Here is a 27270-nt window from a genome sequence, read left to right as displayed (position 1 = left end):
ACCCGCCTCAGCCTCCCAAAGTGCTGGGATTATAGGTGTGAGCCACTACACCTGGCTTCACTTTTGTTATTCTTTATAACTTTTATAAGTTATGCTCATCCTTTTATATGTATGAAATACTGCAATAAAAATCCTTGTAAAGTTTCCTCATAATTTAGTTTTAACTCTTTAAGCTAAAGAGAAAGTGTGCACAAGTGAGATAGCATTCTACACTGCACAGGATGTCACTCTATTTTTTTTTTTTTTTGAGAAGGAGTCTTGCTCTGTTGCCCAGGCTGGTGTGCAATGGCGAGATCTCAGCTCACTGCAACCTCTGCCTCCAGGGTTCAAGCAATTCTCCTGCCTCAGCCTCCCAAGTAGCTGGGACTATAGGCTCACACCACCACACCCAGCTAATTTTTGTATTTTTAGTAGAGACAGGGTTTCACCATGTTGGCCAGGCTGGTCTCGATCTCTTGACCTTGTCATCCACCCACCTTGGCCTCCCAAAGTGCTGGGATTACAGGCATGAGCCACCGTGCCTGACCTACTCTGATATTCTTTAAAAATAAGTATTCAATTCTCAGAAAAGCTACCATTATCAGTAATGAAAACCAGGTTCTCAACTTACCAGCTTATTAACACGAAGCTTTGAGGAGTTAAACTTGAAGACATCAATTTTCTTATCCAGTGGTTTAATAGTAAACTGGAAGAAGGAAACAGAACACAGTTTCAGTCCGACAGCCTGAAATGTTACCACCAACTGGAAATTCCACAAATGCAGCAGCCACACTGGCCACAGACCAGCATGAAGTTACACCCTGTCCTGGCTTCCCAGCGTCCAGGCACTAAGTTATGCCTTGTCCTGGCTTCCTAGTATCCTCGGGGAATTAGGAGCACCAAGTCTGGGGCTGTGGAAGGTGCACTCTCTAGACCATCTTAGGCATGAGTGTGAGGAAGGGATTCTTGACAACCTAAAACAAGCAAGGTTAATGGGCCCTGAGCACAACACTGGAGGGCTACTACAGCCTAGGGCATGGCCCTGCCTTCACGAAGCTCACCATCCATCCAGTTGGAGCTAGGCTAACAACAGCCAATTACTCAAGACATCACATCATATATTAGTGCTTCGTGGGGTGGTGCAAATCTCAAATGTGTGGGAAGGTTTAGAGTAGATCCACCATAAGCAGGAGAAAGTGAAGCTGATTTCAGAAGAAGAATCCAACTGGGTAGCTAAAAGGCAGGCTGAAGGGGCATTGTGCACAGGGCAGCACCAGTAATAAAGTAGAGATGGGGAAATCAGCTGTGTATATGTGTGTGTGTGTGTGTGTGTGTGTGTGTGTGTGTGTTTGTGTGTTTTTGTTATTAGCTTTTTAGTGACTAAGACGATATAACAGGCTTAGCCTGGGAGGGATAAGAGGTGGGCATAGGGGCTAGCAGTGAGAATAAAAGTCAGAGGTGGCCAGGTACGGTGGCTCACACTCATAATCCTAACATTTTGGGAGGTTGAGGCGGGAAGATCACTTGAGGCCAGGAGTTAGAGGCTGCAGTGAGCTGTAATTGCACAACGGCACTCCAGGCTGAGCAACAAATGAGATCCCTATCTCAAAAAAAAGGTGTTTAGATTTTATGTGACAGGATACCCAGACTCACCACAGGTTTCTGAACATGGGAATAATTTGATAAAAGCTGTTAATAGAATCAGGCCGGGCACGGTGGCTCACGCCTGTAATCCCAGCACTTTGGGAGGCCGAGGCGGGTGGATCACAAGGTCAAGAGATCAAGACCATCCTGGTTAACATGGTGAAACCCCGTCTCTACTAAAAATACAAAAAATTAGCTGGGCATGGTGGCGTGTGCCTGTAGTCCCAGCTACTCAGGAGGCTGAGGGAGGAGAATTGCCTGAACCCAAGAGGCAGAGGTTGCGGTGAGCCAAGATTGCGCCATTGCACTCTAGCCCGGGTAACAAGAACGAAACTCCGTCTCAAAAAAAAAAAAGAAAGAAAGAATCAAATGGGAAATTGGACTATCATAGAAAGGAAAATAGTTCCTGATCCTGAAATCAAAGTGGAGAGAAACATGAATGATAAGGATAGGGTGGTGGCCTGGTAGGAGAGCCCAGGGTGAGACCGCAAGCAGGAAAGCCTGTAAGGAACAAATGGCTGCTGCTCTCAACCACTCCCGATAAGACCAAACAGATCCTAGATTTCCGCAGGCTCTGCACCACACCAGGGTGTACACCAAGAATCAATGGATCACTTAAAATAAACTAACATTTCTGTTTTGACAGCCCGGCTGTCATGCATAACTACCAAGACTACCTCTTTTATGTCAAGTCAGCTTGGGGTCTGTTTACTGCATGAGTTACTGACATGATGGAACATGATGGTGCCTGGCCCCTGGAGAGAGCATATTAGAGTTCACTGTGTCAGGCCATACTAGGGGAGACTTTAATCCTTGGGTTCTTTGAAGAACGGATGTTTAGGGAGCCTTTAATGCACAAATGTGTGGATGTGTGATAAACAGACTATGAAATTGGGAGATGAAAAACTACCATACGGTGCACACATAATGCTTTATGTCATGTGGAACTTTCATTTTAAGTACTTTAAAAAAGAAACACCTAAACGCTTATCTCCTGGGCTAACTACTTACAAAAAACTCAAAGTCAGAATGTTTTGAATTAAGTGGCTCAGTCTGTCTTATCAAGTATGGCTGAGTAGATCCCAACAACATATTGGAAGCCAAGGGCCTAGTTGGTGTTGGCTTGCTTGAGTTGCCATGAAGAAAGAGAAAACAGGAAATATGCTCAGGGTCAGGGCTCCGCAGGCAGCAACATAAGCCATTCCTGTACTTCATTCCCTACTCTGTGTCCTGGCTGTGCAGGTACCAGGAGGTACTGAGTGGAGCCTCCTCTGCCTGGTGCCCCTGTGCTCTCAGGGCTCAGCCTCTGGGTCTCCCTGAAAGGCGGGGATTGTGGCATCAACAACTTCAGCTCTTACCCTCTGCTATTTCACTCAGACACAGGTCACTGGACCCTTCTGTGTCTCTGCTCCCTGATATGACACAGAGATAATGACAACACAGCCCCTGCCTTTACAGCAGTGTTCTTAAAGAGATCAAATTCAGAGGGTCGGGGTGAAAGTGCTTGTATGTGGAAAACTATATCGTCATTATCATGTCTCTTCCACGGCACTTATTTATCATAGCAGGTGAGTAGTTACTGGACTTCCTTGAAGGCTGAGACTAGATTTTCTACCTCTTTGTTTTCCCCATGAAATATAACACAAAGCAGATGCTCGATCATTCCTTTAAAAGTAATGAAGAATTGCTGAGCATGGCAGCTCACACATATAATTCCAGCACTTTGGTAGGCTGAGGTGGGAGAATCGCTTGAGCCCAGAAGTTCAAGACGAGCCTTGGCAATGTGGCAAAACCCCATCTCTACAAAAAATTAGCCAGGTGTGGTGGCACACGCCTGTAGTCTCAGCTACCTGGGAGGCTGAGGTGGGAGGATGAGCCCAGAGAGGTCAAGGCTACAGTGAGCCATGATCATGTGCCCACTGCATTCCAGCCTGGGAGACAGAATGAGACTCTGTCTCAAAAGACAGTAATAATAAAATAAAATTAATGAAGAATGAATGAATGGATGGATAGATGAGTAAACATAAGATTATGCCTATGGGACGTTTTTGGGAAAAGTCACCACCCTGTATGAAAATATTTGAACTCCAAGACCATTCATCTGAGTTATTCAAGCTTAATTATTTTTGAATTCTTGTAAGCATATTAACCTAATATCCTTATTTATATCATTACTGAGATACACACACAAAACACATATATGTCCATATGTGTGTATGTGTGTATATATATTTCTCTACCACAAGTATTCTGGATACAGAAAGAAAGCTCAATAAAGACCACACTTAAAATACAAAGAGAATTTAAGCCAGGTGGCGCACACCTGTAGTAGCTACTCAGGAGGTTAAGGTGGAAGGATCGCTTGAGCCCAGGAGTTGAAATTGAGTCTGGGCATATGTAATGAAACCCTGTCTCTAAAAAAGAAAAAAAAAATACAAAGGGAATTTATCAACAGAAATAGAAAGCCAAGTAATGAGAAAATGTGACTGTTTTTGTTTACTATTCTTTGGGGTTTCTCCTTGGCAAGTTGAGCTTCCCAGTTTCCTGTTAGTCATAGTGGGGTTACTAATGCCAGTACTGTTCTGTAAATATTTCAAAAATCAACAACCACACCCCCAAAGCCTGAGAATTAAAGGATTCTACAAATAACAAGAAGATGCCCTGGCTGGGGAGGCTCCAGCGAGGGGGGCAGACGGGGAAAGCTCTTTTGCTGAACTCCTGGTCCACTAGTGGCATCTGCAGTACAAACACGTCCTACCTCCTTGTCACTGTATGAGATGTTTCGAATTTCATTCCATGGGAAGGAGATCTTGGGGGTCAGCCTGTTCTCAGGGTCATAGATGTGAAGCCCCAGGGCGTCCACTCCAAGCAGCAGCTCTGTGCCCTTTTTATTCTGTAGATCCAATAAGAACAGCCACTGTAAGCTCCAGCTGAGGCTCAAAATTTTATTCAACCTTCCAAACAATCTGGCACACACTGTCATATCTGACAAGTTTCAGCAGGTCCCAACAGAAGTCACAGCTGTTTTATAAACCAAGAAGGTTTCAGCTTTCCGAATCGGGGCAGGCAGAAGCAAAACTGTACCATTCTTGTGACTTCTGAGTCCCCCAGAATGATCACTGAGGGCTTCTGTCATTGGCTCGATGGCTAAAGGAAGAGTAACATAAGTGCTGTTGCCTCTCATTAAATAACCAGGCTATCGTAAGTGTAGAATTAAAGCCCATAGGTTTAATGATTTCTTATGTTTAAAGAAACTGTTCCTGGACTACTAGAAAGAAAATGTTAAGTGCCTGGGACTGGATGGCCTCATTTTATGATCAAATGTAGTCTTCATGTGATAAAACAAGTCTGGGGTTCGGGCGCAATGGCTCAAGCCTGTAATCCCAGCACTTTGGGAGGCCAAGGAGGGTGGATCACGAGGTCAAGAGATCGAGACCATCCTGGTCGACATGGTGAAACCCCGTCTCTACTAAAAATACAAAAAATTAGCTGGGTATGGTGGCACGTGCCTGTAATCCCAGCTACTCAGGAGGCTGAGGCAGGAGAATTGCCTGAACCCAGGAGGCAGAGGTTGCGGTGAGCCAAGATCGCGCCATTGCACTCCAGCCTGGGTAACAAGAGCAAAACTCCGTCTCAAAAAAAACAAAACGAAACGAAAAAACAAGTCTGGTAAAATGTTAACTGTAGAATCTAGGTTGTGCATATACATAAGTATTCACTGAAAAATTCTTTTGATTTTTCTATAAGTTTGAAATTTTTAATAATTGCATGTTGAAAAATATATATCAAAAGGAATTCTATAGAAATTATTCATCAACAAAGCTGTCTAAAAGCTGTACCTCTGCTCTGCCTCTGACAGTGGTCCTGGCCAGCAGTCAGAGCAGCCAGCGGCGGGTGCCCTGGGCTCCCACAGCACCGACCCTGCTACACACTTGGTGGCTGTATCCTCACATGCAGGTCCACCCGCCAGTGCTATGGTCCAGCCCTCATTTGGAGGTGGAAGGAAACTTGGCTGCACAAGGATACTACAGCTCCTGACCCCTTGCTGATAAGAGAAATTGAACCAAGACTCAAGGGCAGAAAAACAGATCTGCAAACCGAGAAGGTACTGGGACTGTGAGGAGAAGTACCAATCTAACAGCAGACATCAGATGGAGGAGTGAGTACTCCAGCATAAATCCTTTTACTCCTAACACCCTGAAGTCAGGAGCTATCACCAAACCATGAGAGAGTCTTCTGCTAGTCAGCAAAGCTAAGAAAGCTACTGCATTAATAGAAGTGAGATTTTGTACTTTAAAATCTGGAGTACATTTTGGAAAATGAGATGTTTCATTATGTTTCTGACTATTTGGTTTACATTTTTAAAAAAAGATTCAGCCTTCTGCCTCCTACCATTATGACTACAACACTTCTAGAGATTAAAAAGACAGAGCTGTAAACTCAAGCAGCCCCTTTTAAATGGTTTTAAGCACACATCTTCCTTAGTTAATGGTGAGATTTCAGGAAATTTAACATAAAAGACATTAAAATAGCCAGTAACTTTGTCTATTGCTCAATATAGGAAACACACATACAAAACAGAATCCATTAGTCTGACTGACGTAGAAATATCCCCTAGTAAGAAACTTTTTCAGCCAGGCACAGTGGTGCACCCCAGCTACTTGGAAGGACCACTTGAGCCTAGCAGGCCTGGGTGATACGGCAAAACTCCACCTCTAAAAAACAAAAAGGATGTTTAAAAAAACAAAAAAGTAGGCTGGGCATGGTGGCTTACGCCTGTAATCCCAGCACTTTGGGAGGCTGAGGAGGGCGGATCACAAGGTCAGGAGGTCAAGACCAGCTTGGCTAACATGGGGAAACCCCATCTCTACTAAAAATACAAAAAATTGGCCAGGTGTGGTGGCGGGCGCTTTTGGTCCCAGCTACTCAGGAGGCTGAGGCAGGAGAATCGCTTGAACCCGGGAGGCGGAGGTTGCAGTGAGCCAAGATCACACCACTGCACTCCAGCCTGGACTATAGATTGAGACTCTGACTCAGAAAAAAAAAAACCTATTTTCTGAAGATTATAAAATTTTAGTTTTCTAGAAGCTAGGTGGCTGTCACATGGGGAAAGAGGAGTAGAGTTGACAAAACCACAGAAATGTGTTACATTAGGCTGGGCGTGGTGGCTCATGCCTGTAATCCCAGCACTTGCACTTTGGGAGGCCAAGGTGGGCAGATCATGAGGTCAGAAGTTCGATACCAGCCTGACCAACATGGTTGAAACCCCATCTCTACTAAAAATGCAAAAATTAGCCAGGCACGGTGGCACACGCCTGTAATCCCAGCTACACAGGAGGCTGAGCAGGAGAATTGCTTAAACCTGGGAGGTGGAGGTTGCAGGGAGCAAAGACTGCGCCACTGCCACTACACTCCAGCCTGGGCAACAGTGCGAGACTCTGCCTCAAAAAAAAAAAAAAGAAAAGAAATGTGTTACATTAGTTTGACGTTAAAGAAACCAAGCAATTAGCAAATACAAACTGAGAACTTTAGAAAAGACCTCCCTGCACTATTATGGAGCATCTTTTAGGTACTTTAAGTGTGCCTTATTTTCTTATGCAGAGTAATCCGTACAAATCTGTATTTATAAAATACAAATTAAGTAGAAAGCTATCCTAGAATATTAAAAATGTGTTTCAGTTTACCTGAATTTAATACAACAACTGCAGGAACCCAATAAGGGAAAGCAAAGCATGACTGTGATAATAAAGGTGGACCTGCCTGATTGTTTTAACATCCGCAGTTTGGAGTCAGTGGTGAAATGCTTTGGCAAATCACATGTACCCCTTTGGAAGAAGCTGCCTTATTCACTGCATCCAGCAACTGACCCACAGGAGAAAGACTTTCTAAAGGCCCAGATCTGGGCTGCACACAAATGCCTCTCCCCGCAGAATCAGTGAGTTCCCAGCAGACAGCAGACTATTAATGGTCTGAATAGAAAACCAATTATCCTCACAGTGAGAATCCCAAACAAATCAGTAATCTATAACGGCAGATCTACTCTCCAAGTGCCTGGGGCAGGGGTGGGGATGGGGTGTATGGGGGCGGGGAGAAGTACTTACAGGTGCTCCCTGTGGACCAAGATCTCACAGAGCCAGAAATAATCAAATCTTACACTCAGACCATTCAAACAGGTTTCTGCTGAGAGCAGAACCAGGTCCAAGTCCCCCAAGGCTCAAGTGACACTTAATTACCTATGATCTAATTGAAGTCCAAAAATAGAAAGTTAGGCACTAAGACCTCTCTCTCCTTCCTCTATTTTTCTCTACCTACCACAGAAGCTTAAAAGATTCTATCACCTTGGAATGAAGAAGTAACCCATTTTAGTAGTCTGACTCTCATTTAGTCTGTTTACTACAAAAGGAGCTCAAAGAGGTTTCAACACACCCGGATTGCAAAGTAGTTCACACCATACATCTCCAGGTCCTGAGCTATCTTCAGATATTCCATTTCAGCTTCATCCCTGTGGGGAGAATGGAAGACACTGTCACTGGAGCTAAGTAAGATGGGTGGAGAGCAGGCAGGCACCAAGGCAAGCATTCCAACCCTGCCATTCCTCTAGAGCCATGTTGCTGGCAGAAGACAAGAGCCTCAGCAGATACCATCAAAGATCTGCCCAGCCCCGAGTCTATTAAACACACTGTGATCAAGCAAAATTTCCCATCCCCATCATCACGGTGTTTCTTAGCCTTAATTTCTCACTTTCCTTGGTAAACCGTAAACTCGTCTCAAGTAATTCAAGAAGAGTGTGTGATATGTTATCTTCTACCCTCAAACAGATTTGGGTGTTCACATTTTATTTAAGTTCTTGCTTTATCTTCGTGTACTTTCTTCATCTAGACAGTTTTGGAAATGAAACCACTCTCTCTGCAAGCTTCCTGACTGAGTATTGTTAGAGGTTAGGGCAAGAGCTATCTGGGTTGTAAAATCCAAGTCAGATCACCTTCATCTAAGTTATAAGTCAAATTTAAAGCAAGCTCTTGAAGTAGCAATGACTTGCAGAAAACTCCCAAACAGGTATCATATTGAAATATTTTAACTCAAGTCTTCCTATAACCTTGTCCTCTTCCTTCTCTTTCCAATCTCCAAATGCTCTCAAGTGAATTTTAAAAATCCAACCTGAGAGCCAAATGCTGGTAAACAGGTAGAGAAACCAGAAATCACACACATGTTGATGTAAATTGGTACAATTATGCCAGGTGCAGTGGCTCATGCCTGTAATCCCAGCACTTTGGGAGGCCAAGACAGGTAGATTACTTGAGATCAGGAGTTCAAGACCAGCCTGACCAACATGGTAACACCCCATTTCTACTACAAACACAAAAAATTAGCCTGGTATGGTGGCACACGCCTGTGATCCAGCTAATCAGGAGGCTGAGGCAGGAGACTTGCTTGAACCTGGAGGCAGAGGTTGCAGTGAGCTGAGATCCCACCACTGCATTCTAGCCTGGGCAACAGAGCAAGACTCTATCTCAAAAAAAAAAAAAAAAAAAAAAAAAAAAAATTGGTACAATTACTTTGGGAAATTGTTTGACATTATTGTAATAGGAAAAACCAGGAGGCAACTGACAACCTAACTGTCCATCATTAGTAGAATGAATAAATAACTTGTAGTATACTAATACAGTGGAAGTTTACACAGCAGTGAAAATGAAAATACTATTGCCACATGCCACAAAACCAAATCTAACAATACGATGTTGAGTAAAAGAAGTGAGACACAAAAAAACGGAATACAAAGTTTAAAATGGGCAACACCAATCTGGAATTAAAAATCAGTAGACTGGTGACCTTTGGGAGGAAGAAAGGGGAATTGGGGGTGGGGGAGCATAGGTTATTTCTTCCTCTGGTATTACATGGTGTTTTCACCTTATGATAACTGATCAAGTTGTAATACTCATAATTTGTCTACTGTTCCATATGCACATTGCTCTTAAGTTTAAAAAAAAAAAAAGCATGTGTTAGGAAACTGATTTGAAGAAGAGAAAAAAATTTTAAAGGCTAATGAAAACATGATCAGTTCCTAAAGTAATTGGGAATGCCAATTCTAACATGAGACACAACTTTTCACTTTTTAGATTAAAAAAATTAGATTGATAAATACAAATGTTGAGGATAGAATGGGGTTGGGGGTGGACACTCATAACACTTGTCGACAGGCATGTATAAACAGGTACAGCCTTTTTGGAGAACAATTTGGTGGTATCTATCAAAATGCAAAATGCTCACATGCTCTGACCCAGCAACTCTCATTTTAAAGAATATATCCTCAGAACTATTCAAATAATTATATAACTCCCAAACAGGTATCATATTGAAATAAGATTGTGTACTGCAGAAATTTTTGTAAAAGTGAAAAACCTACAAGATCAGCCCGGGCAACACGGTGAAATCCCATCTCTACTAAAAACAGAAAAATTAGCTGGGCGTGGTGGCATGTGCCTGTAGTGCCAGCTAGGGTGGGGTGGGGGAGCTAAAGCAGGAGGTTTGCTCGAACCCAGGAGGTCAAGGCTGCAATAAGCTGAGATGGCGTCACTGTATTCCAGCCTGGACAACAGAACGAGATCTCCAAAAAGAAAATCTTTTTTTTTTTTTTTTTTTTTTTGAGACGGAGTTTCGCTCTTGCTACCCAGGCTGGAGTGCAATGGCGCAATCTCGGCTCACCGCAACCTCTGCCTCTTGGCTTCAGGCAATTCTCCTGCCTCAGCCTCCTGAGCAGCTGGGATTACAGGCGCGCGCCACCATGCTCAGCTAATTTTTTGTAATTTTAGTAGAGACGGGGTTTCACCATGTCGACCAGGATGGTCTCGATCTCTTGACCTCGTGATCCACCTGCCTCGGCCTCCCAAAATGCTGGGATTACAGGCTTGAGCCACCGTGCCCAGCCCTAAAAAATCTTAAAATTAAACTGCGTTACCAATGAGTGCAAGTCCATACATCCTGACAGGTAGTACGCATGCCTACTCTAGATCATACGCACTAGAAAAAGGACATACACAAAATTGAAGACAACGCTACTCCCAGCTCTCCCTTTCTCTTTTATAGACTTTCTTTTATAGACTTCAACAACCATGTCCTAATTTTGCAGTTCTTTAAGGAAGGAAAAAAGCCCATAAAGGAATGTAAACAACAGTGAATGGGCCTCACCTGGCTCTGCCTCGGTGCTCTGCGTACCAGGCAGTAATTCTCTCTTCCCACATTTCTGGAGTCATCTGATACAGATTTATTACCTACCAAAAAATCCAGAAAAATAAAAAACCTACACACAATGTAAGTTTGGGTATTGTTTGCCACTTTTATAATTATGCATCATTTCTACAAAACAGTAAAGGTATTTTTAAAAAGCTACACCCAGGAAGATAGTCACACACAGAGAAGGTGTGTAAATAAGGCACCATTCTATTAGAGGAGCAACTCAGAAAGCTGCACAATAGCTCAGACCTAGGTGGATCCCTTGTCTGGCAGTGCCCCTGTTCCCAGAGACCACCTCTGGCAGCGGAACTCAGTCAGAAGCAATGCTCACTCGTCTCAGGCCTTTGCGTGCTCAGAAGCCATCGAGGGAAAGGTAAAGGCAGTGAGAGGTGAGGACAGGGCCTTTATTACCCAGTGACAGATGAGTGGGGCTATAAAATCGGCAGAAGCAAAAGGGAGGGCGGGCCTGCTTGTTTGGCTAATGAATAAGATGAACAATGCTGAGGATTAAAAACCACAATGCCCACCCCTACCTCATCTCCTTTATCCACCCCTCCCCACTGCAAACAGCTCAATTCCCCTAGCTGAATACACTCTGCTTCAACCTCCTCCTTGGGAATCAGTGATGCTCAATCGCATTTAAATAAATAACCATGCTAGAAAAAATATTTTACAGGCCATGCTAGTCCTGGTGACACCAGAAACCTTTGCTTTTTAATATTCTTAACAGAGATCCCACACTCTTTACTGGAAATTACAAAATAGTTATTAAAATTTCTTGCCATGTACTTCCAATATTCCTTCAAGTCCTTCGGTTAGCTTTCTTTTAGACCACATCTCGGCTATGTCTTCCCGAAAAGGGAATTTAATCTCTTACCCTTTTTGGAAGCAATTCCTCTTGGGCCAAAAATCCCCGCTTGTGAACAGTGGGGTCGTAGTCACCATACTGGAAAGAGAAGAAAGGAAGAGCAGGTGATTGAGATTCTAAAGATAACTGCCATTTCTGAAGAGCTGGACTCAATCTCATTCCCTCCCAGCTCCAGGGAGCAATTCAATTCTGATGACAAGTCAAGATTTCAACCTTGCTTGTTTGTTACACCTGAATGAAAATACAAAGCTGATTATATCTATGAACAGAGTTGCATGATCCTGTAAGAGATGGATGGGTGATGTCCTAATAAGAATGTGACATTTGTATGGAAATGTGGGCATGTTTTCTAACCCTTAAAGAAAGCAGTCACTTTCAAAACATCAGCTTTAGAATTGAAACACCAAATCACAACTGTGAAAGTTGTGATTAGCAACACATGATAAGAGTCTTACCTATAAATTCTTCTAAGTGACTTGTAATTGGAGCCCATTCTAGGGGGGGATCCAGGAATAATGCAGGAAGTATTTTTAATACCTTTTACTCAAATCTCTGAAAAATACTTTGGAAAAATCTGATGTCAACACTGACATTCCTATTGTACAGACAAAGAAGTGAGTAAAAGGTTAATTGATCTTCCTAAAGCTACAGGGAAGTCACTAATGGGGTTGGAAATATGCCCTGCATTTTAATTTATCCCTCTGGGGATAATGACTTGGAAATTTATTCTCTGACTTAAAAAAAAAATACTTCTTTCTTTCCTAGAAAACTCAAGTCTGATCAGGAAATAATCAAAAGTTAAAAAATGTTTAAAAAGAAACTAACCATGAAACATACAGGAGAATATAAAACCAAAGCTTCTCTCTTATCAATCAGCATACAGTGGCTCTTCATTTTACCAAAAATTACAAAGCTCAGTACTTCAGTATAATCTTCTATAAACATTTATTCCTTTAGCTACCAACAATGGAGAAACAAAGGTCAGATCAAGGCTTCAGGTTCTATATCCACCAAATTTCATTCTTTCATTCTGTTCTCTCATTCTCAAAGAGTCTCGAGTTAAAATTTCTGGCATGTTCTCCAAACAAAGTAGCCTACCAAACTACAGACACAGAAATGAAAGAAGATATTCATCATCAACTTTAAATTATGCATCATTTCCCTTATCACCTTAACTATAAAAGCCCCATGAATTAATATTTCTTTTGAATCTCATAATTATCTTTCAAAAAGCAGAATTGTATTGCATTGTTTTTTAGAATCTTAAGGGAATTCGTCAAATTTAAACATTTTAAATATGGCACAGTTTTTGTAACACAGTTTAGGCATTTCTTCATTAAAAAAAAAAAATAGGCTGGGCACCATGGCTCATGCCTGTAATCCTAGGACTTTGGGAGGCCAAGATGGGAGGATCGTTTAACCCCAAGGGTGGAAGGCTGCAGTGGCTGTGATTGTGACACTACACTCCAGCCGGAGCGACAGTGGAAGATCCCATCTATATAAATAAAAAATAACTTTAGAAATTAAAAATGAAAGGGCTTGGTATTTCTCTGCTTCTGGGAGGCTCAGAGATGTGATATAATAAGTCATAACTGTACTATGCTTTAACAGTACTCTCTGCAAGGCAGCTGTAGAGGGAGGGTAGGAGCCTGGCTCTGGAGGCAGGCTCCCTAAGGTTTCATCTTACATCTTTCAGTTGGTAGCTATGTGAACTTGGAAAGTTTTGTGTCTCAGTTTTCTTCTCTGTAAAACAGAAATAATAATAGTATTTATCTTGCCAGACTCTTACAGGGATTGAATTAATAAGACCAACAAAGTTTTTAAAACTATGCTTGGCTAGACAAGCTGGCTCACACCTGTAATCCCAGCACTTTGGGAGGCCAAGGTGGGTGGATCACCTGAGATTAGGAGTTCAAGACCAGCCTGATCAACATGGAGAAACCCCGTCTCTACTAAAAACACAAAATTAACCGGGTGTGGAGACACATGCCTATAATCCCAATTACTCGGGATGCTGAAGCAGGAGAATCACTTGAACTTGGGAGGCAGAGGTTGCAGTGAGCCAAGATCTCACCATTGCACTCTAGCCTGAGCAACAAAAGTGAAACTTCGTCTCAAAAAAAAAAAACTATGCTGGCTGGGCACGGTGGCTCACGCCTATAATCCCAGCACTTTGGGAGGCCGAGGCAGGTGGATCACGAGGTCAAGAGATCGAGACCATTCTAGACAACATGGTGAAACCCCGTCTCTACTAAAAATACAAAACTTAGCTGGGCATGGCGGCACAAGCCTGTAGTCCCAGCTACTTGGGAGGCTGAGGCAGGAGAATTGCTTGAACCCAGGAGGCGGAGGTTGCGGTGAACCAAGATCGCGCTACTGCACTCCAGCCTGGGTAACAAGAGCAAAACTCTGTCTCAAAAAAACAAAAAACAAAAAAAAAACTATGCTTGAGGCTGGACACAGTGGCCCACACTTACAATCCCAGCACTTGGGAGACCAAGGCAGGCAGATCACTTGAGATAAGAAGTTCGAGACCAGCCTGACCAACATGGTGAAACCCTGTCTCTACAAAAAGTACAAAATTAGCTGGGCATGGTAGCACATGCCTGTAATCCCAGCTAACTGGTAGGCTGAGGCAGGAGAATCGCTTGAAGCCAGGAGGCGGAGGTTGTAGTGAGCCAAGATTACACCATTACACTCCAGTCTGAGCAACAAGAGCGAACCTCCATCTCAAAAAAATAACAATAATAAAATAAAGTAAAGTATGCTTGACATATACAACCTGATGCCCAGAAGATCTCAGGTCTCTTCAAACCTGCTTCCTATCTGTCAAATGAGAGTACTGGCCTCAAAGGATCTTGAAGGGAGGTGGGGCATCTGGAGTACCCTCTCTGAGGCCTTGAATAAGGCATCCTCTCTCTAAACCTCAACTTCCTCATCTGTTGAGTGAGGGTCATAATAGCATCTGCCTTATTAGAGATGATGAGGATGAAGTAAAACAATACAGGTTTTAGCACAGCACATGGCTCACAGTGAAAGTCGGGTATCATTATTATTGCCATCCTCTGCATTACTTATGACAACACTGATCTTTGTTTACCTCCTGGATTTTTGAAAGGGTAGGATGCTAAAGGAAGCCCTGTTAGTTGCATATGCAAATCCCTCAACAGTGCTGACAAAGCTCTAATGCAAAAGCAGGCAGATATGCAAAGTTAAAGTTGTAAATTCAGGTTCTGAAGGCATGCAATATTAACAATCCCATTATTATACCAAGCTCTCAGCTAGTCCACTGATCAAATGCATCACAGCTGAGCAATGCAGAGATGGCAAATACCCTGCTGAAAGAACTTCTCCATTGGTCTAACTCAGCTTCCAACATTAAAGCCACCTTGATGTATGTCTGCTCTTAAATGTCTTTTTAAACAACAAGGGAAGGAAAAAATCCTGAAGTTGTGGTAGCCAGTGAATACAAAACTAAGTCACACCACTCCAGAGATGGAGATGGCCATTCCTCATCCTTTTATGTAGGAGATGCATTCTGATAATGTAACCAAGGTGAATTTACTGGGAAGCTAAGAAAACTTGGATTTCAGGTCTCTGCACCTTCATAGGCCTGTACCTAATTTGGTACTCTTGCATTAAAGCCAATCCCCTAAATTATTAAAATCCAGGCCCAGAAAATCTGGACCTACTCCTGACATAAGCTAATTGAATTTAAATTCAAGGAGTTCACCATTTAAAAGACTTGTGGAGTCAATACTTAGGTTAAACAGAGTCTGGTTACGTGGATATGAAATAATTTCCTCTGTCTATAACTATGCGAAATGAGAGAAAAGTCTCTGAGTAGCAGTTCACAAAAACATAAAGGTTAGATTACTACATATATAGAAAAAGACAGACCCCCTACCTACAATACCCATACACCAGTCAATAAATTCTTAAACCTCTAAGTGAAAATCCATAATAACACCAGAACAAAACATAATAGAGTATGGATATAATAATGGCTGGTAAAGGCATTCTAAAAGTCACTCAAAACATAGAAATAAAAAGACTGACAAGCCTGATATGTAAAAATAGACAAAACGTTGATAACCCAAATACATGGAGCTCTTACACTTCGATCAGAAAAAGATAAACAGGTTGAGTGCAGTGGCTCACGCCTAATCCCAGCACTTGGGGAGGTCAAGGAGGATGGATCACCTGAGGTCAGGAATTCGAGACCAGCCTGGCCAACATGGTGAAACTCTGTCTCCACTAAAAATACAAAAATTAGCCAGGCATGGTGGTGCACGCCTGTAGTCCCAGCTACTCTGGAAGCTGAGGTGGGAGGATCGCTTGAACCTGGGAGGCAGAGTTTGCAGTGAGCTGAGATCGTGCCACTGTACTCCAACCTGGGAGACAGAGACTCCATCTCAAAAAAAAAAAAAACAAAAAAATAAACAATACAGTAGAAAAATGGGCAAGTCATAGACAGTTGATTCACAGAGAAAAGAAATACAAATGACCAGTAAGGTTATGAAAAGATGTCCAGTCCCAATAGCAATAAAGCAAATGCAAATTTTGAAATATTGTTTTCTATCACTTAGCAAAAAAAAATTTTTTTTTTTTTGAGATGGAGTCTCTCTCTGTCACCAGGCTGGAGTGAAGTAGTGCAATATCAGCTCACTGCAACCTCCGCTTCCCGGGTTCGAGTGATTCTCCTGCATAAGCCTCTAGAGTACCTGGGACTACAGGTGCGTGTGCCACCACACCCAGCTAATTTTTGTATTTTTAGTAGAGATGGGGATTCATCACGTTGTCCAGGATGGTCCTGATCTCCTGACCTCATGATCCATCTGCCTCGGCCTCCCAAAGTGCAGGGATTACAGGCCTGAGCCACTGCACCCCGGCTCTCAATTAGCAAAAATTTTAAAAGCTGATAGTATCTACTGTTGGCAAGGATGTGGAAAAACAGGTATTCTCACACACTGTTGTTGAAAGTTAAATTATGACATCACTTTTGGAGGGTGATTTGGCCATATCTATTAAAATATTTTATTGAGATAAAATTTATACCCATAAAATTTATCACATTAAGTATACAATTCAGTGGTGTTTAGTATATTCAGAATGTTGTACAACCATCACCATGATCTAATTCCAGAACATTTCCGTCACCCAAAAAGAAATCCTGTACCCACTAGCCATCACTCCTAATTTCTTTTTTTAACCTTTGTAAGTTATAATTTTATTTGTTTAATTTTTAATTTTTGTGGATACATAGCAGGTATATATGTATTTGTGGGATACATGGGATGTTTTGATCCAGGCATGCAATGTGAAATAAGCACATCATGGAGAATGGGGTAGCCATCCCTTCAAGCATTTATCCTTTGTGTTATAAACAATCCAATCATGTCCTATTAGTTATTCCTTCTTCCTTTCCCTGGCAAACACTAAATCTACTTTCTGTCTCTATGGATTTGTCTATTCTGGACACTTCATATACAGGGAAGTGGAAGCATAAAATATGTGGCCTTTTGTGTCTGGCTTTTTTTTGCTTCACATTACTTACATTTTAAATGTTCTTATTCTTTAACCCAGTTATGTCATGTCTTGGTAACTATTATAGAGAGATAGTATTCATATATGCCCAAAGATGCATATTTAAGGATGTCCACTGCATTTGTTTCACCAATAGAAAAACAATAGAAAGAAAAACAAACCTAAATTTCTACCAATAAAGATATATTTAAATAATCCAGTCCCTCCTTTCTATGAAATACCGTTCAGCAGTTAAATGAAAACGAGGTGGGGTCAGGTACAGGTGAAGTGATTCATGCCTGTAACCCCTGTATTATAGGAGGCTGAGGCTGGCAGTGAGCTTGCACCCAGGTGTTTGAAACCTGCCTGGGCAACAAGGGGAAACCCTGTCTCTACAAAAAACACAAAAAATTAGCAGGGCATGCAATGAGGCTGAGGTGGGAGGATCGCTTGAGCCTGGGAGACAGAGGTCGCAGTGAGCGGAGATTGCGCCACCTGGGCAACAGAGAGACTGTTGTCTCAAAAAAAAAAAAAAAAAAAATGAAGTGGGTCTATCTGTTGTGACAGTTTTAAGTGAAAAGGATGTGTATGTAAGCGTTCCTCTGGAGTAGCCACCTAGAACAGCCAGCAATGTGCTTCCTCACTTCCACCCGCCCCTTCCACACTTGGTGCTCTACAGACATTATGCCAGTTTCACAATCCCTTTGGCAGGGAAATGAGCACCAGCAATGCAGTTACCCAATCTTATGGGATTGAAATGTTGGCTTATTGTTGCTTTTTCTTTTTCTTGATTACTTGTGAGATGAAGCATCTTTTGTATTTGCTAGCCATTCTTGTTTTCTCTTCTATAAAGTGCCTGTTCATATCCCATTCATACCATTTGTCTTTCTCTTATTAACTTAAAATTTTTTTATATTTGGGTTCACCTCTTTTGTCAATTCTATGCAATTCTACTTCTAGACACCTAACTTTTTAAAAATTATTTTATTTATTTGTTTATTTTGAGATGGAGTCTCACTCTCACTCTATTTCCCAGGCTGGAGTGCAGTGGTGCGATCTCTGCTGTCTGCAACCTCTGCCTCTTGGGTTCAAATGATTCTCCTGCCTCAGCCTCCCAAGTAGCTGGGACTATAGGTGCCCACCACCACGCCTGGCTATTTTTTGTTTTCATTTATTTATTTATTTATTTTTATAGACACCTACCCTAAGGAAAATAAGCTTTTGCACATGTATATAAGGAATCACAAAAGGATCTTCAGTTGAGCACTGTTTATATAATAGGGGAAAAGTAGAAATAAACTACCTCTTCCTCAGAAGGAGAACAGATATCAGTGGTTACCATAAAGCAGTTAAAATCAATGAGCTACATCTATACACACAACATGGATATATCTCAAAGCAGATGCTGAGTGTAAGGAAAAATACCAATCTGTAAAAGGATATGAAAAAAAGGGATATGCAGAGCATAGCACCATTTAATCAGCTTTTACCTCCTGGATATTTTTAAACCAGTCAGTCCTCATCCAACTAACTACCTGATGTGTGAACCTAATATTCTCTCACCAGGACAACTATCACAGCCTTCTAATGGGTCTCCCTGTTTCCAAAGTTGTCTCATTCGAATCTGTCCAGCACATAGCCACTATAGGCTCTATTTAAAATATAAACCCTTCACTGCATCACCCACAGGATAAAGTTAAGACCTTTTATGATCTGATTTCTTGCATACCTCTCCAGCCTCAACTCTTGCCACTCTCTATCTATACTTTACACATATTCAATTTTCTAACTCAATTGTATTTTGGCACTCTCTCCTTGATTTGCATTAAAGAGTACTAAGAAACACTAAGCCTCCCCTCCCACAATTCCTTTCTCTTTTCTGATCACTAGGAGTCTTTCTCTCCCTAAGTCATTTTTAATTAAGCACACATTTCCAACACCAAATGGTCAATATACAATCCAACAGGTGACTTAAACATTGCAAGATGGTTTAGTGTGTCATGTGACTGTACCAAAAAAAACCCTGCCTATACTTTTTTTTTTTTTTTTTTTTTTGAGATGGAGTCTTGCTCTGTTGTCTAGGCTGGAATGCAATGGTGCAATCTCAGCTCACTGTAGCCTCCTCCTGGGTTCAAGCAATTCTTCTGTCTCAGCCTCCCAAGTAGCTGGGACTACCCATGCACACCACCACACCTGGCTAATTGTTGTATTTTTAGTAGAGATGGGGTTTCACCATAATGGCCAGGCTGGTCTTGAGGCGCTCCATCCACCTAGGCCTCCCAAAGTGCTGGGATTACAGGTGTGAGCCACTGAGCCCAGCCCCTATCTAAACTTTTGATTCAAGTATAACTCAAATATGGTTCTTGTTAACTGAACCATGTGATTAGTATTTGTATTTATACTTTGAGGGTAATTGTTTCTTTATGCTTTCGAATTAACTGTGTCTACATCATTCCAACAGCTGAAATACTGTAATGAATACATTTGTGCATAATTACATTCCATGTGTTAATGAGCTCAATTTGCTTTCCCCTCCACACTTCTAAAGTTCCTTTCTGTTTCAGAAAGGTTGTGGAAGAAAACAAGTTAAATATAACAGAAGGAACCAGTATAACTTAATGAAAAACTTAGACAAAGACGATCATATAAAGGAAATTAGCCTTTAGTGAAAGGCAGTGCTTGCTACCCAAAGAGTTCCCTCATGCCAGACAGTGAAAGGCAAGGCAATGTGCTAACTTAGGCAGCCTGGACACCAGGGCTCCCATCCCAGCTCTACCCATTCTGTTTGGCCTGAAATACTCTCCATCGAGGAGGAGGCTATAAATTTCACAAAAATAGACTTAACTAAAAGTACTGAGTTTGGACAAATCACAAATCCTTTCTGAGCCTTAAATTCTTCATCTGCAAAACAGGCATAATACTCTCAAGCCTTAGTTTCCGGAAAGATCACACTGAGTTTCATACAAAATATTCATTTGTATTGCTTTGCTAAACTATAAAACACTATGGGCATGTAAGATCTTATTAATAATTTTTTTTTTTTTTTTTTTGAGACAGTTTTCGCTCTTGTTACCCAGGCTGGAGTGCAATGGTGCGATCTCGGCTCACCACAACCTCCGCCTCCTGGGTTCAGGCAATTCTCCTGCCTCAGCCTCCTGAGTAGCTGGGATTACAGGCACGTGCCACCATGCCCAGCTAATTTTTTTGTATTTTTGGTAGAGACGGGGTTTCACCATGTTGACCAGGATGGTCTCAATCTCTTGACCTCGTGATCCACCCGCCTCAGCCTCCCAAAGTGCTGGGATTACAGGCATGAGCCACCGTGCCCGGCCTAGATCTTATTAATAATTAATCAGATATCCTTTTAATATTAACCAGCAGCCCTAGAAACTGGAAGCATGTCAGAGTAAGCCTTAGTTCCCCAAACGAAGACTTTAAGCCATAGATTACCTTTATTTGTAAGATCCTTAAAATTTACACCAGAAAAAAGTTAGAACATCCTCCTCCATGTGAGCCACATATGTTGTCTGTGAATCACTTTCATCTCTAAATTAGTAGCATCCAAATTAGCAGGGCTTTCCTACAGTGAAATCTGTTTAAGCAAACATCTGCTGGTTCCCTGAAAAGTGATTTTTTTTTCTACAGGTGGCCTTTGAATTTGTGGCCCAAAATCCATGGAAAGAAAATGTAGCCTTTGAGATGTAAGCCCTTCAAAGAGAGGTAGTGTCCTTGAGAGCCTGGGTCTCCCCTCACCGGGGAGAAATCGTGCGAAAAGAAACCAGGAAGTGTTCGGATTTAATCAAAGTGCCAGTGACCGCTTCATCACTGTGAGGGCGATACTGATTGAAAGGACATATTTTTCCTGTTACTAAAATTCTTGATCAAAGCATAAAAGGAAGCATATGTTTTAGTTGAATGAAGGCCCATTTTCTTTCTGTTTTCTCAATTACTCACTTTTCAGGGAAGTAGAATATTGGACACACAAAATGCAATCCCAAAGCCATGAATTCTGCCCTTCTGTCCTTAGCTTTACCCAAGATTTTGTGAATGTTGGGCAAATCACTGAGAGCAGATACTTGCTTTAGTGCCTGCAACTAAGAGACCCTTAACAACTCCCACTGTTCCTCCCACCCCAGGCCTAGTGAATACTCAGCAAATGTTACATGAGCCATCAAATGATTAAATTGACTCTGGTGCCTCTACTGGCCTGACCAGCATGTATAGCCCTTTTTACCCTGCAAATGACACAGCTCCTTCCTAGCTTTGATCTGAAATTGCATTAAGCTACCCCAAAATTAAGCTGAGTATTTTATTAATTTTCCTGACCTTATAGGGAAATGGCTTCATGAACACCTATAATTAAAAAGAAAAATAAGTGAAAAGATTATGTTTTAAAATCACACAAGACCAGGCATCGTGGCTCACACCTGTCATACCAGCACTTTCGAAGGTCGAAGGGGAAGGATCACTTAAGCTCAGGAGTTTGAGATCAGCCTGGGCAACATAGTGAGACCTTGTCTCTATAAGAATAGAAATAAAAAATAAATAAAATAAAATCACAGAAGTAATCAAAGTGTCCCAATTCTGGGGACAACATCTTGTGTTCTGGTGAAAAGCAGGGAGCAGGGGAACCAAGATAAGGTGATATATGACTGAAGTAAGAAATCTGAGGGACATGAAACATCCTGGCTGACCCTCTCATTGGTCTTGTTTTAAAAAAAAAAAGGTCTCTAGTGATTTAACGGAAGTAAACGATTTTGAGCTAACCAGACAGCTCAACTGGGCTCGGTAGGCCACAGCACCACAGTGCTCAGTCACATGGACAGCTAGCATATCAGGCAGGGGCAGATGAGACAGCGCATTCTCTGAGGGTATAGTGTAGTGTCCACACACAGGGTAGCTGGTTCTCAAATTAGTTTGGATGAGGACCTGGGCCTTTCTGACCAAAAGGTCATGTCTGGCTAATATTGGAGACTATAAATTCATTTTTCCTGGCTAATAAAAAGGTTGTACCACCTGGTTGAGTTTATGGTTTAAAAAAAAAAGAAAAAAGGTTTGTCCAGTAAATGTCATAAACCACATATGCATAATGAGATTACATAGAAAATTCATCTGTCTGAATAAATTTCCTTAGAATGAATTCTAATTAACTAGAATGATACTTACAATTTGTGCACAGGACACATACACACACACGCACGCACGCACGCACACACACACACACGATTATATAAACACTGGAACAGCGACAGTGGTTCTCCCAAGTCCACAAATACCATAACATCTCACTTTCTGGGACAAGTCTCTCTGAAGTACAGAAAACCCAAAGAAAGAGAAGATAGGAGTGATCCCATGACCTAAATTAACCCCCAGGAAGAATACATTTCTCTTCTTTGAGCCTACCTTGGCCTGGACGGCGTAAGAAGCCAGGAGCACAGAAGCCTCAGGAGGGCAGTAGATCTTTTCATCTAAAATCTGCTTCTTTACCTGAAAGGAGCAACAAGGGAGATGTGATCCTGTGTGTGTGGAAGTGAGGTGTGTAGGCTGATCACAACAGACAGCTGCAGGGCGTTCTAATGAGGGCTGCCAGGGCAGCCTGTTCATGATTTTCTGACAAAGAGTACAATTTTTTTTACTGATGCGGACAGGTGGAGAGTTCAGTCACAGTAGTTACTGGTATAATGGCTACGCATAAAATCCCCTTATCCCTTCTCTTCATGACCAATGCTGAAGAGTAAAAACAGTCTCTGTAGTTACAACAGAGGCTGCCATCTGGGCTATGACAGAGCGCCATGAACCCAAGAAGTGTCAAGAGTAGCTCTGGGGGTAACTGCAGCCTCGGCCCCTTTGAATACACACAGCCCCAGAGGAAATGGATTTATTTTTAAGTATTAACACAAGACAAAAGTCACCAAGGCTACTGAGTTATGACTGCAGAAAAAAACCATCACTTTCAATATGCTGTTCTAAGGGAAAAGGAAGCAATAAAATTTGATCGATTCAACTTTTAAGTACACGTGAGGTCCAGGAAATATAATTCTTAAGCCATAATGTTGAATTAACATATTTCATTGCACTTAATTTTCTTAGAATGGTGCAACTTGGGATGTTCCAGACATAGAAGCAAGAGAACTGCATGATGTGGGGGGCACTGAAATAAACACAACAGGAAAGCCAGCTCTCCTCTCACAGATGTCAACAGTCACTAAATTCATAAAAGCGGTAAATTTTGCCTTGCTCAGTCATAAAAATGCCTTCATGGCCGGGCGCAGTGGCTCAAGCCTGTAATCCCAGCACTTTGGGAGGCCGAGGTGGGTGGATCACGAGGTCAAGAGATCGAGACCATCCTGGTCAACATGATGAAACCCCGCCTCTACTAAAAATACAAAAAATTAGCTGGGCATGGTGGCGTGTGCCTGTAATCCCAGCTACTCAGGAGGCTGAGGCAGGAGAATTGCCTGAACCCAGAGGCGGAGGTTGTGGTGAGCTGAGATCACGCCATTGCACTCCAGCCTGGGTAACAAGAGCGAAACTCCCATCTCAAAAAAAAACAAAAGCCTTCTCATTTCAGTATAGGGGAAAATCAAGCCAAAGTCACACAAGAGACAGGCAGTGCTTCCAAGAAAGCCATTTCTATAACATTAGGACCTTCTGGGACCTAGGAATCTTTATGTGCTTTCATTCAAACACAAAAATTCTTCTCAGGTTTTAAAAGTGATTTTACATTCTTTAAAGAGAAAACAAAACCTGAGATGTTTCTGAAGCAGTGCAACGTTCTAATCCCTTGGTTTCATCTCCAAAGAGAAGGAGGAAAGAGCAACACTATAGAAAAACTGAAAAAGCATCCCCCTCCTTTTGTTTTTTGAGACAGAGTGGTGCTCTTGTTGCCCAGGCTGGGGTGCAATGGCGTCATCTTGGCTCACCACAACCTCCACCATCTGGGTTCAAGCAATTCTCCTGCCTCAGCCTCCCGAGTAGCTGGGATTATAGGCATGCGCCACCACGCCCGGCTAATTTTTGTATTTTTAGTAGAGACGGGGTTTCTCCATGTTGGTCAGGCTGGTCTCAAACTCCCAACCTCAGGTGATCTGCCCACCTCAGCCTCCCAAAGTGCTGGGATTACAGGTGTGAGCCACCACACCCAGCCTAAGAGTGCCTCTTGGACCTGAAAGTGTCAGAAATAAATTTGTCACCTTTTACACACACACACACACACACATACACACACATACACCCAGATCTTTTTAAAAAAGGAATTATTTAGGGGGTTTTATTATATTTAACTTAATATTTGCTGAACACAATATACTGAAGCTGAAATTAATTACAGGAGGGCTGTGTGACAGACTACACATCAATCTCTTGGAAATCTACTGCCATCTTTTACATGACTGAAACCTTTGAGCATGCAAATAACCCCAGTGCCAATCACTACAACTGGCCATGAAACTGGGGAGCCACTCTGACCCTGGGTAAGAACATAAGTGAAACTGATAAGATTTTCATCCTCAGACCAATTCTCCTCCCTGTGCCTCTGGATGGTCAACGTGTAATTATGAATTTCCTAATTTCTTCAATTTGGTTGGACTTATGGAATGCCTACTGTGTACTTAATGATCCTTGCCTTTAAGGGGCTTACAATCTAATGAGGAAGTAAGGGAGAAACAGGACAATTAGAGACACAGTGGAGCATGAAGCATGATGTCTGAAGTACCACATACAGGGAACAAACCAAGTGTCGCTGGAGCGCTGAAGCCCTCTCTTAATGAGAGCAGATTTTAAACTTTTGGAAGAACTACTGCTTTATAAGACTCTCTCTTCAGCCTTCCTTTGAAACTATCGACTACTTTTAAGTTAGCTAGAAGAACACAGGATCCATTTTCAAGGAGGTTTTAAGTTAGGTAGCTACTTGTATCTATTCGTCACCGTCACACCTTTGCAATTTCATCTGACACCAATTTTCATCACTCAAGTATAGTTCTGTTCTGAAGACCTTTTTTCCCATTACAGAACCAAAGGGGCTGACTTTCCAGGGGTAGAATATTTTTGCACTACAAAGGTGTTTGTGGTCAACTCCGAGGTCGACTCTGCAACCACTCCTGGGCACGTTCTCTCAGAATTGTGGGGTAGCCTGGACTGAGGTACCTGCAAGAAGAATAAATGCTGTGTGATCTCCTGAACCAGCTCCTCTTCGGCATTCTCAGGATAAAATTTGGCCAGGAAGTGAAAGGTGACTGGTTCTTCCTTTGAAACATCATGATCCAGCACCTGCAGAATTGCAGAGCAAAAGACAAACACACTATATTGGCACTTCTTCCTCCTGTGCTACCCTCAGAGAAGCTTCTTCAAGGCGTGCATTAAACTTTTTTCCCACTAAATGTATCACCTTTCCCAAAAGTTGTGCTGCTACAGTTTGAATCATTCACAAAGTCATCTATAACAAGAGGTAATATTCACTTCCCGTAGTGTTTCTGAACCCAATTAATCAACAGCCCCAAAAAGTGAGTAGAGCTAGGATTAAGGCATAAATGTTCTCAGGACCACAGAAATAGTTAAAAACTAGAAATTTATCACTCTATCTTCGGCACTGTCCTTTACGGTAGGCAGAAGGTGTTTTAATTATCTGAAGTAGTGGAATCTTCCTTTATTCTTTTTTCTCACTGCCTACTGTCAATATTTAGGTCCATGTTAGAATACAGCTTAGAGGGCTGGGTACGGTGGCTCACACATGTAATCTCAGCACTCTGGGAGGCCAAGGCAGGTGGATCACCTGAGGTTAGGACTTTGAAACCGGCCTAGACAACACAGTGAAACCCCATCTCTACTAAAAATACAAAAAAGTAGCTGGGTGTGATGGTGGATGCCTGTAATTCCAGCTACTTGGGAGGCTGAGGCAGGAGAATCTCTTGAACCTGGGAGGTGGAGGTTACAGTGAGCCGAGATCGTGCCATTGCACTCCAGCCTGGGCAACAAGAGCGAAACTCTGTCTTAAGGTAAAAAATAATACAACTTAAAAATTATGAACTAGATCACTATGAAATCATCTAAACATTGGCCAGGTGTGGTAGCTCACACCTATAATCCCAGCACTTTGGGAGGCCAAGGTGGGCGGATCACAAGGTCAGGAGCTCAAGACCTGCCTGACCAACATGGTGAAACCCCATCTCTACTAAAAATACAAAAATTAGCTGGGCGTGGTGGCACATGCCTGTAATCACAGCTACTCAGGAGGCCGAGGCAGGAGAAGCTCTTGAACCCAGGAGGTGGAGGCTGCAGTGAGCCAAGATCGCATCATTGCACTCTAGCCTGGGCAACAAGAGCAAACTCCATGTCAAAAAAAAAAAAAAAAAAAAAATACAGCTTAGAGATGATGAACTAGATTGTTATGAAATCATCCAAACATTAAGTAAGCAATAGAAGTAAAATATGTCCATCATGGCAACCCTTTGTTTCAAGGAACCTCCAGAGATGCCCCACAAAATACTTTGAGTACAGTCTGTAAACCACTGCCTGTAATTTTCGAACAATTCTTTCCACCCCTGTAAAGCTTGAACCATCTGCTCTCCAGAGTGAATTTCAAGACATAAACATACCATGTGACAGGCTATAAGGCTCCATTAACATGTGTCATAAAGTATTTCCTTTGAGCAGCAATTCCATGGCTCCTGATGCCCCCATCTAATATCCATTTGGCCAACACTCAGCTACGATTAAAATTCACTTTGCTAAGAATCATGAAAAAGATACAGAAAGTTTTGCTGTCTTTGACACATAACTCTCCATGCTTCTGTCCAAATTCTAGATGGCAATGCCAAGGAAATTCAAAATCTGGTCTGTAACGCCTTCACTGACAACGGCACCCAGTGACACTTAGATGCTCATGATCATTGGGAATTACCACTGAACTTATAACCAGCAGGGATTCCAATGTGAAGATTTAGATTACCGTGTACATATGTGAACACAATTTGAACACGTAAGCTTTGAGTCAAACTGGTTAAAAAAAAAAAGGGGGAGGCTTT

At 42.1% G+C, this 27270-nt stretch overlaps 1 protein-coding gene across 16 annotated transcripts in view; it reads right to left on the bottom strand.

The window, feature by feature from the left end:
* NF2 (NF2, moesin-ezrin-radixin like (MERLIN) tumor suppressor) overlaps positions 1 to 27270 on the bottom strand; it is a 100996-nt gene that overhangs the window by 31924 nt on the left and 41802 nt on the right. For all 16 annotated transcript variants that reach the window (XM_078337757.1, XM_078337736.1, XM_078337720.1 and 13 more), the window contains 7 exons: positions 25394 to 25516; positions 22652 to 22735; positions 11732 to 11800; positions 10810 to 10892; positions 8050 to 8125; positions 4382 to 4516; positions 611 to 685 (listed from right to left, as the gene is read on the bottom strand). In XM_078337757.1, the coding sequence (XP_078193883.1) occupies positions 611 to 685; positions 4382 to 4516; positions 8050 to 8125; positions 10810 to 10892; positions 11732 to 11800; positions 22652 to 22735; positions 25394 to 25516 (645 nt within the window). The remainder of the gene's footprint in view (positions 1 to 610; positions 686 to 4381; positions 4517 to 8049; positions 8126 to 10809; positions 10893 to 11731; positions 11801 to 22651; positions 22736 to 25393; positions 25517 to 27270) is intronic.

This window comes from Callithrix jacchus, chromosome 1 (assembly GCF_049354715.1).
Source record: "Callithrix jacchus isolate 240 chromosome 1, calJac240_pri, whole genome shotgun sequence".
Taxonomy (NCBI): domain Eukaryota; kingdom Metazoa; phylum Chordata; class Mammalia; order Primates; family Cebidae; genus Callithrix; species Callithrix jacchus.
This window is presented reverse-complemented; position numbering and strand designations above follow the sequence as displayed.